The 17531-nt window shown below is 35.5% G+C and overlaps 1 protein-coding gene across 1 annotated transcript in view; it reads right to left on the reverse strand.

Moving 5' to 3' along the window:
* Positions 1 to 17531, reverse strand: part of MCTP1 (multiple C2 and transmembrane domain containing 1) — a 191593-nt gene that overhangs the window by 132510 nt on the left and 41552 nt on the right. Inside the window, 1 exon segment of the mRNA XM_050716521.1 lies at positions 10771 to 10809. Within this exon segment, the coding sequence (XP_050572478.1) occupies positions 10771 to 10809 (39 nt within the window).

Raw genomic sequence — 17531 nt, forward strand, 5'->3', positions numbered from 1 at the left:
TAAGGGTTTTCAGTGCAAATTTGGTTTGAGTCTCGCAGGGTAAACAGAACTGGATGGTTATAACCATGCAAATGCATAGGGTAGGAATTTCACTTTATTTACTATCCAGAGAAGATTACAAAAAGTACACTGGAGTATAATGACTGAATTACAATCTGCTCTCACCAAACTCCAGAGAGAAGTGTTATACATAAGGACTGGGTTCACTGGTGTGGGAGTAAACCCGAATAACATGCTTTTAGCAGTATGTTGCGTATCATATTGATATGTATTTCTAATAACTATTCGTTCCAATGAATATGGTTACTGCCAAAATATTTCACTGTTTAGTTAAGATCTACCTTGCAGTAGTGAAGGATTTGACTGCAGAGAAGTTTCTCAAAAAATTATTGTTACTGCAAAGGCAAACAAGGAACTATGGAGTTCAGCTGTGGAGTAACCTTAACCTGTGACATAAAGCAGCAGTGTGACACCAGAAAGTAGAAACCCTACAAAAATTAGGACACAGGACAGAAACTTAGTTGTTAGAAGAGATTTCATTTACATCAAGGTAAAATTATTAAATGTAATGAATTTTACCTCAGCAATAATGCCCTTAGTTTGGCAGTATACAGTCAACACTTCTGAAAACTTGTCTTGTGAACAAGTGGTAGCATTTCCTAATTGTTTGGTTTCTTAGAAGGTTTGGAGGAAAAGAAGGACTGAATGGTATTAACCAAAACTGACTCCACCCTGAACACAGTGTGATGAGAGGCAGGTTAAGGAATCAAGAAAATGAGACAAAGCATGCTTAGAAAAAGAGTTCTTACTGGCACAGAAGCAGTGGTTTCATTGAGACATTTCAGCAAAGAACCCATAAGGGCTTTTTAAAGAACTGAGTGGGAATCCAAATGAATTCCAGAATATTTTCATGGAAAATTAGCATTAGTTTGCATTTACAGCTGTGGAGCTCTTAAAGTAAAACTTAAGCATAACTCAGAACTCTTTACCTAACTAATCACAAACAAGGCAGTGAATCATTTAGAGAATATACTTGACCTAAATTCCCTGTGTTCAACAGTTCTTAAAATAACTTGTTGCATTAGAGCAGCTGCCACCATATAAAGCACACTGATTTATTATTTTTTTTTATGAGCAGTAGTGAGTTTCATCAGCTAATGTAATTTTCATTTGAGGTGGCAAGGCAAGACCAGATGATCCACCACAGAGTGTAGAACAGCTGGGTCAGATAGGAGTTTACAAGAACCAAGAAGAAATCCTGAGAACAAATATTCCTGTTTTGCTTCAGAGAGCCCTTTCAGGTCAGAGGCAGATCGTACAGTTTATGATGCGCAAAATGTTCATCAGATACCAGTGGCATGTTGACTGGTAGCAAAGCTATAGCCCAAATTTCAATCTGCTGGAATAAAAGAAGCTGGCTGCTAGAAATAAACTGGTATGTGCTGCTTGTTGCTGCTGCTTCTCTGAGGTAGGGAATTTGGACCATGGTTGTGCTCTTCTCTCCCTGGCTTTATTGGCAACACACAGATCCATTAAATAGCAAACTGAAAAAGGAAGACATACTGAAAGAGAAGGGCTACAGCTAGCGGGAACTAAAGCTAAGGAGAATATCTAGATTTCAAGTCAAATTTGTCAAAAGCTAATAAATGAAATAATGGAAGATAAGACTAATTTCACATCACAGAGTTCTTTCCTTATGACATTTGTTTCACAGGATGAGACAGGTGCATCATTTCTAGGTACTTTTTTAGGTATCTAAGCAACCTTCTGTAATCCATCCCACAATGCCAGAAGTAAAACCATGAGAGTAAAATGAAGACATCAGCATGACTCTTTCCAAGTTCCTCCTATGAAGAAATATTTCTTGAAACTAGTTCTTAGCTGTCTTATTTCCAACAAAGTAGGTGATGCACATTGCATCCTGGTTTCACTCTTCTGCAACAAACAGATAAAAACTTGAAGAAACTGCACAGTTTTTAATTTCTCTGGGAGTAGGTGTAAAGTTATATTTCAGAATACTTCCATCTGTAACTGGCCATACTGTCTGTGTAATGTCACAGTTCTGACAGAAGCAAGGACAAGCTCTCAAGCCACAGCTAACCAGCATCAATGTGATTAAAAACAAAACAAAAATCAACCAACCAACCAAAATAAACAACCAACCAAAAAACAAATGTAGGTTGCATACTGTGAAATTTTATTTTCCCAAAAGAAAATAAAAATTAGATTTTTGAAAAGGAGTCTTTCATGTCAAAAGATGCTTATAGCTGCCTGCAAGAGAAAAACACACATCTCTTCATATCTTATATCTTTAATACTTCTACCATAAGCAGTATGCAAAAATAACATTTTCTGATCTGATAAAATTAGCTTTTAATTGTGTTTCCCCTGTTCTATCTATATTCAGGGTAGCGGAAAGGCTAGGGATGCCAACAGCAGAAAACCTGCTGACACAAAAATGGAACTGTATCCCCTATTAGATATGATTAATATAGTCTGCCAGATAAACAGCGGAGCTGAAAGACAATCTTACCACATGGCTTAAAATTCTGTATGTGGGCATATGGGTTTGAGTCACAAACCAACCGAGGCTGAGAAAAAGATCTAGGTACTGGGAAGTCCTGGGCCTCTGTTCTGCACTCCCAAGGTCAGACGTGCCGTGGTGCTCTCCTCAGGACACAGTGCAGAGCGATGTCTCAGAGACTTAAAGGAAGGTGTCACTGTGGGCTGAGGTTCCACATTCAGCGTGGACCTTTATGAAGCTGTGGACAGGGCTCCTGAGGGCCAAGACTGCAAGAATACGTTCTGGATGAGTGCATCAGTCGACACAACTTTGTTATTACTTTCTTCAAAAGAAGAGAAGCCTTACTAAGCACTTTTGAAAATCTTTTAAGTATTTATCTCTGGATATCTAAGTGACCTTTGAAACTCTAGCCCATAATTACTTGGAGAAACCTTATGAGCTGTCCCCTCCATACCTGACCTGACCAGTCTTCATGCTGTGCGAAGAACCACCTCTCTCACTTGCATGTGCTTGTGCCCATGTGAACAGAATCTGCTTTTACTAAATCTCCTTGCTACACACACCACTAGGGCACACACCTCCTCTGTGTCCTTGAATGCAAAATCTATTGCTTGAGAACAGTTCAGCAGTTAAGAGATGAAGTAAGCTAATTACCATATACTGCCTCTCAGAAATAACTCTTCAGTGAATTATTGTTCACCTCTCTAGACTACTAAACTGTCTGAAATTAAATACAACCATTAGTCCTCCTGTGTTTTATTGCCTAATACGAATAGGATTTCCTAGTTGGATGAAAACATTTTCCCTTCTGTCATGGATATGTCTGCACAGCTACCCCAAAAATAATGAGTGCCTCTGGGTGCTGTTGCAGGCAGATTAGAACGTTGTGCCTACCACAAACTTATTTAAACAAAAAAGTCATAAAATCAGATAAATAAATGATGCAGCCATGTTTCCTGCAAAAGATTACCTAAACAAAGACTAACTTTGGGTTGGAACCTTGAAATTAAATGCAATCAAGAAAGAGTGTAGCAAAGAATGATACTTCACTCCATGGCTGAACAGAATAAACACAAATACAGCAAAGCAAATCAAAGCCGTCACTGTAAATGACTGCTGCCAATTCCAGAAAAAAGTCAGAATTCTTCTCCCCCAGTTCCCCAGTTTCTGGGATGTGTACACAGCTTGCATAAAGCATTTAAAGAAAAAATATATATATATATATTAAGAATGTCAATAGACACAGATGCTACCTTGCCTACATGACAAAAAATCAAGGGACAGCCAGATGTAAAAAAACTGCACAGAAAATGCTTTTCATCTGTTAGAAATTAGAAAAAGTACAACACCTTGCAGAATTTATCAGCAGATAGCTACTGAGCTACTAAGAAGGCCTTCAGCGGGACTCTGGCAATTCCTTGTAATTTCTGCTCGTTGTTACTCAACAAGCTTTGTAAATGGATTACTTCTGATAAGTACTGTAATATGAAAGAATATTTATCTTAACTTCTGATCAACAATAATTGATAATTGAGGACATTTCCATTCCAGGAGAAGCTAATCTAACCCTTTCAGAACCTGAGAAGTTTACACTGCTCTATACCCCGTATATTCTTAATATGACCACCATGTTAAATCGGGTCTAGGATGTTTGCTCTGACAACTTTATATTGTCACTGTTGTAGCAATCTTCCGGTGACACTGCAATATTTGAAATAACAGCTGATACTTTTGCAACATTTCATGAATTTTTGTGGTTTCCAGAGTCCAACAATTGTGCGTGCTACTTAAACTAACGCAAGGAAAGCCACACTGTAGTTTTACACTGGAGCCAGCTCATGTGTAATATGATGAAGGTTGTGACTCTATTAAGAGGAGTAAAAGCACTAATTAGGCCTCATATTTTCTGGAAAAGGGCAGAAATATTTATACAGGAAAAAGGTGTGCTGGCAGGAGTTGTTGGAGAGCCTGTGCCGGTATAATGCTAACCTTCACCCTTCTCCTCCTCCCAGCAATTCCTCTTGGGACCTGTGTTGGCAATACATAGAAGTGAACAGGTCTCCTGATGATCATGTTGTTTTCCGCTGTCCTAACACCAAAGTGGATGTGACACAAAGAAGCATGGTGGCCACTAACACTTGATGAAAACTACCTGTGCTTTTGGAAGTGGAAACTTGAACCCAGACCCCCCTGCTGAAATACTACTCTGCTGTTTTGATTGATAACCATAACAGCTGCTACCACTCACGTATCCATAATGCAAATATAAGCTTCACCAAATATTTGCATAATTTTTATAGCCAGACGTCTAACAGACAGGTGTATCTATTCTGACATTTTTTACTTCTATTCCATTATTTAACAGTTTTCCTTCAAGCACTATTTACACCTGATAAACTGACATCTAGAACCCAATGGCTTACAAAAGCTAATATTTTCTTAATCTTAAAAAAAGAATTTCTTATAAACCATCTCAAAATAATTCTACCTCCTATTCTAAAATTATACACAGCTTTGTTTGAAAGATGCTACGTTGATTGCAAATTCCTTCAATTAAGCAATGTCATACTACTCCATATTTCTGCTTCTTTGTTATCCTTAAACCATTATTTGCTATTTCCAAGTTTTATTCTCTACTCAAGAGGCATCTTGTTCCAGCAGAAACGCATTTGTTTCAATTTTAAAATAGAAAAAATGCTTCATACAGGTTTTCATGCTAGGAAAAAGGCCAATCTGTCACATAAAGCAAATATTTTGAATTAGGCATAAAAGTATCAGTTAATAAGGCCACAGTTTTTGGCATTTTAGTGAGTGCTACTGAACATGCATCTTTTTAGGAAAACACAAGGCCATAGCTTTTGGCATTTTAGTGAGTGCTACTGAACATGCATATTTTTAGGAAAACACCTGAAATAAAATTTAAAAACAGTCAGCAGTTAGGAGCTGAAAGCACATTACATTTAGCTTTTTTTTTCAAATTTTCCTAAGTTATAATTTTGTTTTAAAAGGTATATGAAAAAAGTATTGTAACGATGAATTAAAGCAAAAACAGTCATCTAAACACAAACTACAAACTGCTTTAATTCACTTGCCTTAGGCAGTGAATGCACTCATCTCCAACTGTAATTAACCAAAACCGGTTTCACAGTCATGACTTCAGGATGAAAAACTAATTTTACTCTTAGTTTATATATAATCTGTTGCAACCCAGACTAATGTATCTTAATTTCTGGGAAGAATGGAGCTTTCATTTCAGTTAATCGAAGTCACACTGAAAGAGCTCGCCACATGTTAGTAATATAAATTAATAGCACTAATACATTCTAGTGCATTCTGGAATTTGCAGTTCTAAAATACGAAACAAAATGGAAATTTTAAACGAAGAGAGGGTGACATCTTATCTTTTCCTGCAGATTTCCTCACCCAGCAGCTCTGTAGCTCTGTGGATGACAGCAAGCTGGGTGGTGCAGCTGATACGCTAAAGGGAAAGGATGACATCCAGAGGGATCCTGACAGACTTGGTGAGTGCATGTGAACCTCATGAAGATCAACAAGGCCAAGTGCAAGGTCCTGCACATGGGTTGGGTCGATCCCAAACATGGATAGAGGCCGGGTGATGAGCAGACAGTGGTGAGACACTGGTACAGGTTACCCAAAGAAGCTGTGGATGCCCCATCACTGGAAATGTTCAAAATCAGGTTGGACATAGTTCTGAGCACTCTGAGCTGAAACTGTACAGTCCCTGTCCTTCAGTCTTTCTCAGAGAGGCTTCCTGTATGCTCCACAACTAACAGTGAGTCAAGACCCAGCAAAGGTTGTTAGAAAATCAGTCTGACCAAAAAACATCATTTGAGCTTATACTGGGTCTGGCTGGGATGGAATTCAGTTTTCCCTCAGCAGCCTGGAAGGTGCTGTGTTTTGGATTTGTTCCTAAAACATTGTTGATGACACACCATTGTGTTACCTGTTGCTGAACAGTGTTTGCACAGCATCAAGGCTTTGTGCTGGCTGTGGTCAACCATCAACAGTCTTGTTAATTTCTCCCATCTTATCACTATTCCTTCCAATATATTATCTACACAGAGTAAAACCTTAATGACTAAACCATTGTTTTGTTTCTTCCTACAGACTCTTCATCTTTAGTACCTGAACACCCCAAAACTTTCCTTCAAATTAAATATACATGTATTTTTTTCAAGATAGCTTTTTTTTTTCCCCAGAGGTACTCTAAAATGTGTATGTAAATTGTGCCCAAATCACTGTGACAAAACATATCTATCTGTGTCAAGGGAAGAGATAAGCATAATTTGCATCACAGGAGATACTGTCAGACACTAGGGAAAAAAAAAAAAAACAGCATTATAATGGAAATGATAGTATGGTGGCATAATATCCATCACTGTAGATTTTTATGGACAGATTAAACAAACAGGTCAGCACAGTTTGGCTACATTGTTCACACATTAGGGCAGGAAGACAACTTTTCAGGTTGTTACTCCTATTTCCTGTCTTTTTTTCACATCCAATGTACACACAAGTAGGTTTTTTAATGTCCGAGGCAACTGAAAATCTGGGAAGCGAGATTCAGTCTGTTCACCAAAACCACCTGCCTTGCTGTTGGCCTCTTATTACCTTCCCAAGATCATTCCTTCATGTTTTATTGCCTTCACCCCACACTACCTGATGCCACTATCCCCTGCACTCGTCTGAATTAACCTCCTGCAATCATACAGCAAATTGTACAGCATCAGTGAGAAAGGGGCCCAATTTACCAGTACCTTCAGATTCTCTGCAGAAAAGTCTGTCTGCTCAAAACAACATGAAATGTTCTTCGAAAGAAGAACACATAGAAAGGTTTCTGCTTATGTTAATGAAAATGATTAATTGTCAAATGCAGGTAGGATTACCTGATATCTCTAAAAAAACAAGCAATGTTTATAAAAAAAAAAACCTGTAACTCTTCGCGGGGAGAACCACTTGAAAAGTCAGTGCATTGTACTGGGAGGTAAAAACTATAAAATACCCAACTTTTTTTTTTCCTTAATTAAGCATATCAGCTCTTCTCCTTTCCCAGCTATAACCAAGAAAAACAACCAACAAACAAACAAACAAACAAACAAACTTAATTTTGACTGGAAAACACATTTGCTCTAACATATATTGATTGAAGTACAATTACAGCTTGATTGACCACAAATTTATGCTTTTGATTTCAATGTTAAACACCACTCCACATTATAGAAGTGCTAGAAGCAGTAAGGTTTTATCTTAAAAACATTTTGGTAGTAAAGGCAAATGACAAAAGAAATTAAATTTCATCATTAGAACCTAAGAGAAAAATGAAAGGAAGTACTTAATAAAAGAGGCAACTTTTTTGTTATGTTTGACAGCACTGTACTGAACAGAATATAAAATGAGAAGAAAGAGAGTAATACGTGTATATTCCTAACTCATTTTTATGCTGCCAACATTTTAATCGGCTCTTCCCATATCCTTTTCTCAGTGACTGATTAAGCCTCTGTGCTGAGGGAAACGAGTAAATAAAAAGCCAGAACTAATTTTTTCCTAAAGTTTTAAAAACATAGCAAAAAGCAGAAAACAGAAAACAGGGAGACCAGGATGCAGGTCGAAACCCTGGAGGTCCTTCCATAAAGAGAAAGACAAGTCTGTATCTTTATGGGAAGAATTAACACAAAAAGGAAAATCTGCCCTAAAGAACTGTGTGGTCGACACGGAGTACCAAGAAAGCCAAAAAAATCAGGTTCTATGCACATAGAGGAAAACCCATTGACAGAGGTTAAAGCTGTTCATTTTTTCCTCTGAAAAAGCTAGAAGAAGCTTAAAAAAACCCTCTACTTGGTTTAAATGAATGCCTCTGACTATTCAGACCCTACAAATAGTTTTCGTCTCCTCTCCTCTCCTCAACAAGCAAGTTAAGCAGTTTGCAACATAGTGATGTGATAACAGTGTGCATTTGTAATGTCTTAAATTCAAGTTATGTGTATTATAGAAAATCTAGATTTAAAGTACATCAATTTAAAAAAGTAATGTACACTACCATAATGTACAAAATCAGATTGATTTCCTAGAAGTGCCATGTTAAAGACTTCAGAAAGCTAAAAAAAAAAATGGAAAATTTATAATGATATTTCAAAAAAATTTTTAAATTCTGTTTTTTTCTCAACTCTCATAAATGTAATACAAATACTTCCCAAAGATGAAGGATCTCCAATAGGGAACTTTCTTTATTATCTAAAAGCATTAAGCACCTGTCTCTCAACATTTTTTAGACGGGCAAATGACATCTCATTTAATATTGGTCACTCCACACCCCTGAGGAAACTGTTTTTTGGAGAGATTTGCTTGCAAATAAAATGTTTTTAATTTATTTATTTTTTTCTCCTAAAAACAGTTCAGGGATTTGGAATTCTAGAAGAGTCCCACAAGATAAATGAGCAGATTAAAACAAACATGACTTCAATTAAAAAACAGCACAGTTTATCACACAGTTCTGTGGCTTAACTGGGAGACTTCTGTCTGTGGATTACATGCATAGCAATGCGTATTACACATTATACATGTATTACAAATTTAGGCAAAAGTATGACTTGAGCTGAGATAAATGTAAAAAAATGTAATATTTAAATTCATGCACTTGTTATTTGCTAAATCTTCTGATATTCCCCTTTTCAAAAATGGCGACTACTGAATTAAGTGTTACCAAATGAACATAACAAAGGAAAACACAGGTGAATAATTCAGGTGAACAGCTCTGAAGAATTGCCAGCTATCGTGACATGCCATTCATTCTGGATTATCAAAGCTCACATTTGCGTCAAACTGAAAAGAAGTTTGGGACAATTTTTTCCTAAACTGATTTTACAAACTCTCCTCCAATACGTTCAGCACATGAGGAGTTAGCTGGCAGGGTGCAAAACAGCCAGACCCTTTGCCAATCTCACAACTGTAGAAGAAGTTTGAGCAACTTATGTATGTATTTTGGGAAACGTTACACAAACCATACGAGAAGCAAAATATGCACCACCACACCACCAACTATCTTTGCTTCATAGATTTCAGAAAGGAAACACAGATTACATACCCTCCTGTATCACAGAAGCAAACTTTGTGAAAACCCAAATCAGAGCCCAAGAATTATAAACCCTGCTCCTTTTTTTTTTTTTTTTTAAGGTTAAAAATACCATGCAAATATTTTCAAGTGAGCAGTACATAAAACACAGTTTATCAATAACCTCCTATGACCTTGTCCATCAGTATGCTAGAAAAGTAAATCATTTTATGAAGTGAAATTACCCTTTATAGCTATTTCATTTGTTCTCATTTTAACACCTATACATGAAAATATATTTAAAAAAAAATCTACCAATGCAGATGAAGACTTTCAGATTTAAAACTATTTAAACTTTCACATATAAAACTATTTCTAATTACAAAGATAAAAAAAAGGCTCAACTCAACTGAAAAGCAGCATAACAGCATTCAGTAAGAGCAGCCAGAAAACTGCTGTGAAATTATGAACGTTTTATTTATGTTTTTGAAAACACATACTGGAAAAAGGTAAGACTGAATGTACTCTGCTACAGTGAATCTCCCAGCCTTTCCCTAGAGGAAAAGAACATACACTGACCCTTTTTCTCACTCACATAACTCCTAGGAGTAGAAAAGTCAGATACTGAATTTGCCTGGAGATGCATCTAAAGAGCTGTATAAAGTGAAGACTGATTCCTCTGCTCTTGGAAAATCTGGCTGTTGTTCTTTGCTATACGTGCATGTCCTGTGGTCAGAGAAATTTATCTTTGAGAAGCGCCACTCTGAACATTTTTTTCACACAAGCATTGTAAACGGCAATAATAGTAAGTAATAGGAAAATGAGTTACCCTCTGACATGAGCTCTATTTAAACATTAACACGTGTTAAAAGAAATAGTTTACGCATGAGATATTAAAGCTATCAGAAAAAGAGTTAGAACACCTTTACTCGTCATTATCAGAAGTTACTAGATGACTTCCAAGACAAGCTAAAATGCTACAACAGACTTGAATGATGTAATAATTACATTAAAAGCTCAGCTGTTTCATGATTTTGATTTAACAGAATACAAACAATTTCATTAAAACACAATTAGGAAGATGATAAATCTTGTGTCACAAGTCCTGCATGGCATGTCTGGTAAACATCAAAGTTCTTGTAATAAAAATGCCAGAAGACCACATGCTAAAATTTACCTTACTTGATCTTTTCCAACTCTTCCTCATTAGCATTGTCTGAAAATAAAATAGAGCATTTTAATTACCTTTTCTCTGAAATACAGAAAAGGAGGCCAGCTGTCTCTCCGCAGGGACAATCCACATTTAACCACCATTACCACTGAAGCAGCAACACATACACTCACTCCAGCGACAACTACACAAAACTAAAATAAATCCAGACATCTAGCAGCAGTGTTCACACCCAGGTATACTTCTCTGGGTGGTATGAATTTCTTATTTCTGGAGACAATGCATTATGTTAAAAAGATTTTTATATATATATTTTTTTCCTTTTTTTTTTAAGAAAAAAAAAGAAGAGAAAAAAGAATTGGATAAGGAAAAAAAAGTAATTTGCCATTACTTATACTGAATTCAATTTTTCCTGATCCTTGAATGATTGTTTTATAAATATTAATGTACTCCAATTCTTCAGAACACTACTGTTTAGCTCACAGGCATAGCCACATAAAGATAAACCCTATGCCCTATTCTTGGACAACATGCATCTATTACAAAAATTTTAAGATTATCATTACTATTTAGCTTCACAGCAGTAAAAATAGCTCTATTTTTTGATAATCACACACATGGGCTAAAATTAAGTATATGGTCAAGAAAAAAGTGCATACCTTCAATCTAAAAAATCCAACAAAACAACAAATCACAGCAGCTGTGTCCTGCTACTTAAGTGATCTGTAAAACCTTGGTACTGCTCTAGCATGCTGGAGGATAGTGTCGAGAGAAACAGATTCCTAATTGTAACTAAAACAGGTCAAGATGGATAATTTATCTGTGGACAAATTATCTGTGAACACAACTATTGCTTAAAGCAGTTCTGTGGAAATACAGAGAAATTAGTTTGTGCAATTTAACAACATTTTCCAGCTTGTGCTTATACTGGGCAAGAATAAATTGAAGGCCATTAATTTCTCTTTAAACTTTCTTTAGATCATGGAAAAACAAGTACAATGCTTATTTTTTAATTAACTATTGCAAAAATGCTTTGTTCTTCAGACTGAAATAAATTTTGAAATGCGAGTGTTTTACTCAGTACGAAATAAGTATTAAATGGGGGGGTGGGGGGGGAACAAAGAAAAAAAAAACACCAGGAAGAAATACGTGTTTTCCCTACTTGTAAAATATTCAGAATTTGGTTCCAATAGATGCAGTTTGTTGGGAGGAGAAAAAAGATGGTGAGGAAAATTGTTAAGTTGCTATGGTCAGAAAGCTTAACAGCTCTGCCATTAAGTTAATGGTACCGTAGCCTTGTTAAATATACATAGATATTAAATTTTTTACAAAGCTGGAGAAAGCCACTTCACTCATTCTTATGGGCAGAATGAGAGGCACGTGGGGAGCAAGCAGCTCAAGGCCCACCTCGTTTCTTGTATAACCACATTCCTGCATCCTGTCCGACCTGCCTTTGCACCTCCTACCGACCTACCTTTGATGAGTTAGGTATGTGCAGCAGCTAAAGAAACGTGACTTACTTGCTGAGTGCACTGGCAATATCACCAGCTCCAGCAGGTTAAGCTGAATCAATCAAAACCACCCTTCGAAGCCAATAAAACAAATACATAGCATGGGGCAGGTTGTGGTGGATGGTCTACTCTATGTGGAACTATGTGATACAAAAATACTCCATGCCTGACTCCCCTTCTGTCATTCTTTCTTCTATTATATATCATTATCCCTTTGGCAAAGTTAAAAAGACAAAAACAAGCTTACACTGTAAGATTGACAGTTTTACACTGTAAGATTTAAGACAGTGAGCAAATTGACAGCATATTGTCAATATTTTTATTGACAAAAAAGCAAAAAAAGTCAAAAGCAAAAAAGTCAAAAGCAAAAAAAAAAAAAAAATCATCATTTGGGATTAATTGTTTAAGGAAAAAAAGATGCTGTAATTTAATTCTCACCAAAGAGCAATATCCAAGTAACACTCATATGCTTCCTTTTTTTTCCATTCTCTATGTTACTCAAGCCATTGGCAGCTGCCAAACAGTAGTGCTCAAGCTCTGCTGGCCCCAAGTCCCCAACTTTCTGATTCCCTGTAGCCGAGAGTTGTTTTTAAGCCCTAGGCTGGAAGCGACTGATCTAGAGAATACACAGGAGATGTGCAGCTCCAAGGAACTCACAGACACTGTGCAAGTTCTCCAGTGACAAAACCTGTGCACTGCACTCTGCTAGAGAAAAAGCCAAAACAGTCACATGCACCACGGCACCAATGGTTACAACACCAAGCATAGAATTTGCAGACATCTCGTACACATTTTTGATTGGCATGCATGCAATATAAATGACACACAGGCATGCACAATGTACAGGTATTTAAAGGTAAATACTGTCAGAATTAAAGAAACAAAACAAGCTTTATTCAAGCATGTTGAAGAGAAAATCCACTTCTTTGTTAGTTCTGACTTTTTAAAATTACGTTCTTCAAAAGGAGAAATTAAGGAAAAGGTAGAAGAGACTACATCATAAACATATTTTTACAAGTAGAGATAAAAGTATTTTTTTGTAGAGCTCATAGATTTTAATGTTTTTGTATACACATACTTTTTGTGTACTTTTTAATTTTAAGTCTTCCTTGTTTACACTAGTTAACTAAACTGTTCTATCAAAGCAAAGTAATTCAAACAGCAATATTAATGTAAAGGACAAGTACTGTTAACAGCACAAAGCAAATGCAAACGAATTATTGGAACTAGTGCAACTCAATTGTGTTAGTATTCATGAATACTAAAAACATTCTTACTTCTGTGGTGTATAAGAATAATTCATTCATCAATTTTGATTCACAATTTATGAATGTTCAAAAGTCAGAACAAATCTGACTTTTCCTTTCAACAATGCTCAGAAGAATAGACCTCTATTCAGGTACATAATTTGAATGGCATTATATTATGAGATTAGTACTTGCAAAGTTACAATTTTTATGCTGTCAGAAAAAGCACTAGGACACCGAAGGCAAAGATCCATATAAGATTTGCTAGAAATGTTAATTTGTTCAGTTGCCCATACTCATAGACAATTGCAGGCTACTTCTGCATGTTTTTCCTGAGAAAACAGACTACAAAAATGAAACGTGTTCTTATTTATGAATATAGTATATGGAGTCTGTTTTAAATTGAAACCATGTCTAACATTATTCTCCTGGAAGCACACAAACTGTAAACTCCTTAAGCATTGCTTATGACAGTATAACAAGATTTGGTGATAAATTTTCAGCTCTTCCAGTTATTAATATAATTTTACATAGTTATATGCAAATATTAATATTCTTAATAGTTATCTGAATATAAAGATGAGATTTGTTTTGATCTTAGGAAATCGGACCTTTTAGCTATAAATTAGAAAGAAAATCTTATCTATCAGCACACTGAAAATTTGCATTTTGTCAGAATTTCTTCCAGAAAGAAGGAAGAAAATGCTCATCTGTGTACCATACCAAATCTCTCACATCTCTTTGCACATCTCAAGGCTTCATAAAGGATAGTTCCATCCAAAACATGATCAACTATTACTATTTCATAGTACCTGCTTCTTTTTAAAATGATTTGCAGTAATAGCTCCCCCTCATAGGTAGGAAGCAATACACAATAAGGCCCCCAATTTTCTGCCACTAGTGCACTGAAATTCCAACTGGAATATCTTATCAACCAGCACAGGTGCTAACAGTATCAATAGTTCTTACTCACTATGACAGGACACTTCTTGTAATATGTACCTACACTATTTTGGTATGCCAATAAAATGGTTTGCTATTAAGAGTTGTCCTCTACCTAGATACAAAAAACATATTGTCAGAAGACTCAACCTTATGTACACATCAATGCCAGACCTCCAAAGCACTCTCAGTAGCTCCAATTCAGGTAGCTAAATGATCTGCTTGGAAAGTCTAATCTGCAGCAAAAATTCTCAAATAATACGTCACAAACAGCAAGTATTGTTCAGAGGACTGATGTTTGAAGTACGAGTACAGAGCTGCCAAAATATAAGGTCAGACACAATGCTACTTCTATGCTATAGCAATGTAGGATAGCTAATACATCTTCCGTTGAAGCTATTCTTTTTCTTTCCCCAAAAATGATCCTAAGGCACACTTATAATTTAAGAACATGGGACTTTAAGTACATGAAATACATGTAAGTGCTACCCGTTAATTTCAGAATTCTTCAGCTTTGTAATTTAACCATTTTATACCACTTATATAACTTTAAACTGTTCATACATTTTGTCATCAATTGAACAGATAAAGCTTGAAACGTAGGTTATATAGGAACATCAAACCAAAAACATTTAAGAAAATTTGGAAGGACTTAGGAAAAAGTGGTTATGATGTGAAGACACACTTTCTCTGCAGCAATCGTTAAAACATATTTAAGGATCCTGACATGTTTCTATCTATAAGTTTCAACAGGTACTATTTGAATTATTACCTATATAGAGATAACCAAATAGAAGGGAAGCAGTAATCATTCAAATGGAACACTATATAGGTTGGGATTGTAGGATTTTCCTTAATTACTATTTTATGTTAGTGCCATGTTTCTATAGCAGACAAGAATTAGCTTTGATCATCTAGCACAGCATTTGAAAATTTATTGCTCCCAACAAAGTTAAACTCAATAAAACTTATAAATAAATAAATAAATAAACAAATAAAAATTATCCTCATTATTATACAAGACCTCTTAAAAACAGTCAAGGATGACAATTCAATTTGAGTGATATATTTTGTAATATATTTACTCCTTAGATAGTAAATAAAATCTAATTAACAAATATACAAGTACATGTGGTAACTCCATAAAAGGTAATTGTGGCCTGACCTACTGAACCTATACTACATTTGTATACATTAATTCAGAATTAAGCTTATTGGTCATCTTTCCTTCGCTGTGACATAAGTTCTCTAATTTTACTGTAACTTTGTTAGGACTGCTGTGAGCTCCATATCTTGGCAAGACTGATTTCTAATAATAAATAGAAAACTCGAGATTAAGAATCAGGGCATTGTCAATCTTGGGCATTTTTAGAATAAAGTGCCAAAAAATAACAGCTTGAACAACAACAACAACAACAACAACAAAGATCAGTTCCGATAAAGTAAAACCATTAACTTACTAAATAGAAAGGTAACAATGAAATGTATAACAGCACAAAACCAGTTTTTCCTCTTATCATCAGTCAGTTGGATATGTGAAAAATTGCTGTCTAGCAAGTCTATGGCACATTCAGTTCCTAAATTCACTGAACAAATGCCCATATGAAAGACATGTCACACTGTAGTGTCTTAATTTCACTGTTTCAAACGTGATTTTCATGAGCTCTCTTTGTGTAATAAATAATATTCTTCCTTAAGACTGAAAGACACAGCAGGTATCCTATCTGTATGGTGAAAAAATCAAACAAACTTCTACTGTCCATGTAATGGTTTCACACACCAAAGCACATTTATTCTGTGCTTCACGATTTAAGATTACAGCATGATAATACCAAAATCACTTGGAATGACAGGGCTATTGTCACCTGACTCAGAAATGCTGTTTTTACTCAAAGACATAAAAACAATGATGTAATCAAGTATGTTTTCAAGTCAAATGATGAACACTTTTGAGTTGAAAATTTGCAAGGAACTGTTCTGAGTTGCCTGCACAAAGGTATAGCTTAAAGAAAGAATAATATAATTAAAAATAAATAAATTTAAATATAGTTTAAATAAACTCCCTGTACATTATTACTATTTTCCATTATTCTTGGTAATTTCTGACAGAATGTCATAAAGAAAATCAAGAGATGAGAAACTTGTTTTCAAAACTCTCACCTTTGTTGTACCAATTACCAAATACATAGTTCCAATTACTGAGTTACTAGGTTATTTAATTAGCACTAGGGGAAAAGTTGGAAAAAGAAGAGTATCACAACACACCAATATTTGTCAGGTATGTAACAGGATTATGTCACACCAGTGTCCTGTAGCATTACAGAAATGTATATGCTTTTACAAAAACTATAAAGTTGATCATATCCCTGTTTGCAGTACAGACACAGAATATGAATGAAAAATTTCATCAGATTAACACTTCTTTTCCCGTCTCTGAAGTGAAAGGAATTCAGATTATTTTACAACCTCTGTAGAAGATTTCATCTCTTGTATTACTACTGTAAATGTACTATCACTATTTAAGTCAAAAACCAACAGATGAAAAATTAAAAACAAAACACATCCAAACTGCAGACAGAATTTGTCACAACAGGATCTAAATACAAAACTAGAAAGCATATTCACTAACTAAACAACTTAGAAAACTAAGATTGATGAAGGAATTACAATAGACACAGAAAACCAGAAAAAAAAATCAATTTAAATCTATTAATAAAATTGAAAAATATCAGGTAACAATTCATCACTAAAAGCCCAAAAGTAGAAATACTACTTTTCCTCGAGTTTCTTTCTTTTCAGTGTGGATTAGTATTCAAATATTCTTATCTGGAGATGGCAGCACTGGGTCCAAAATTCTTCACCAATGGTTCATTGATATTCTTCTATATTAACCACCACTGTACACCTGCAACTTACTTTATTTGAAACTGCAGACTGTTTATGTTCTGTCTGAATCACTCACTACCATCTCAGGGAGAATCCAACCCAGATGAAGTATGCTCAACTATACCTGAAACACTGCTCAGCATTGTTCTAAGACCTGGAAATATCAAATTAATCTCACGAT

This window comes from Cygnus atratus, chromosome Z (assembly GCF_013377495.2).
Source record: "Cygnus atratus isolate AKBS03 ecotype Queensland, Australia chromosome Z, CAtr_DNAZoo_HiC_assembly, whole genome shotgun sequence".
NCBI classification, from domain to species: Eukaryota; Metazoa; Chordata; class Aves; order Anseriformes; family Anatidae; genus Cygnus; species Cygnus atratus.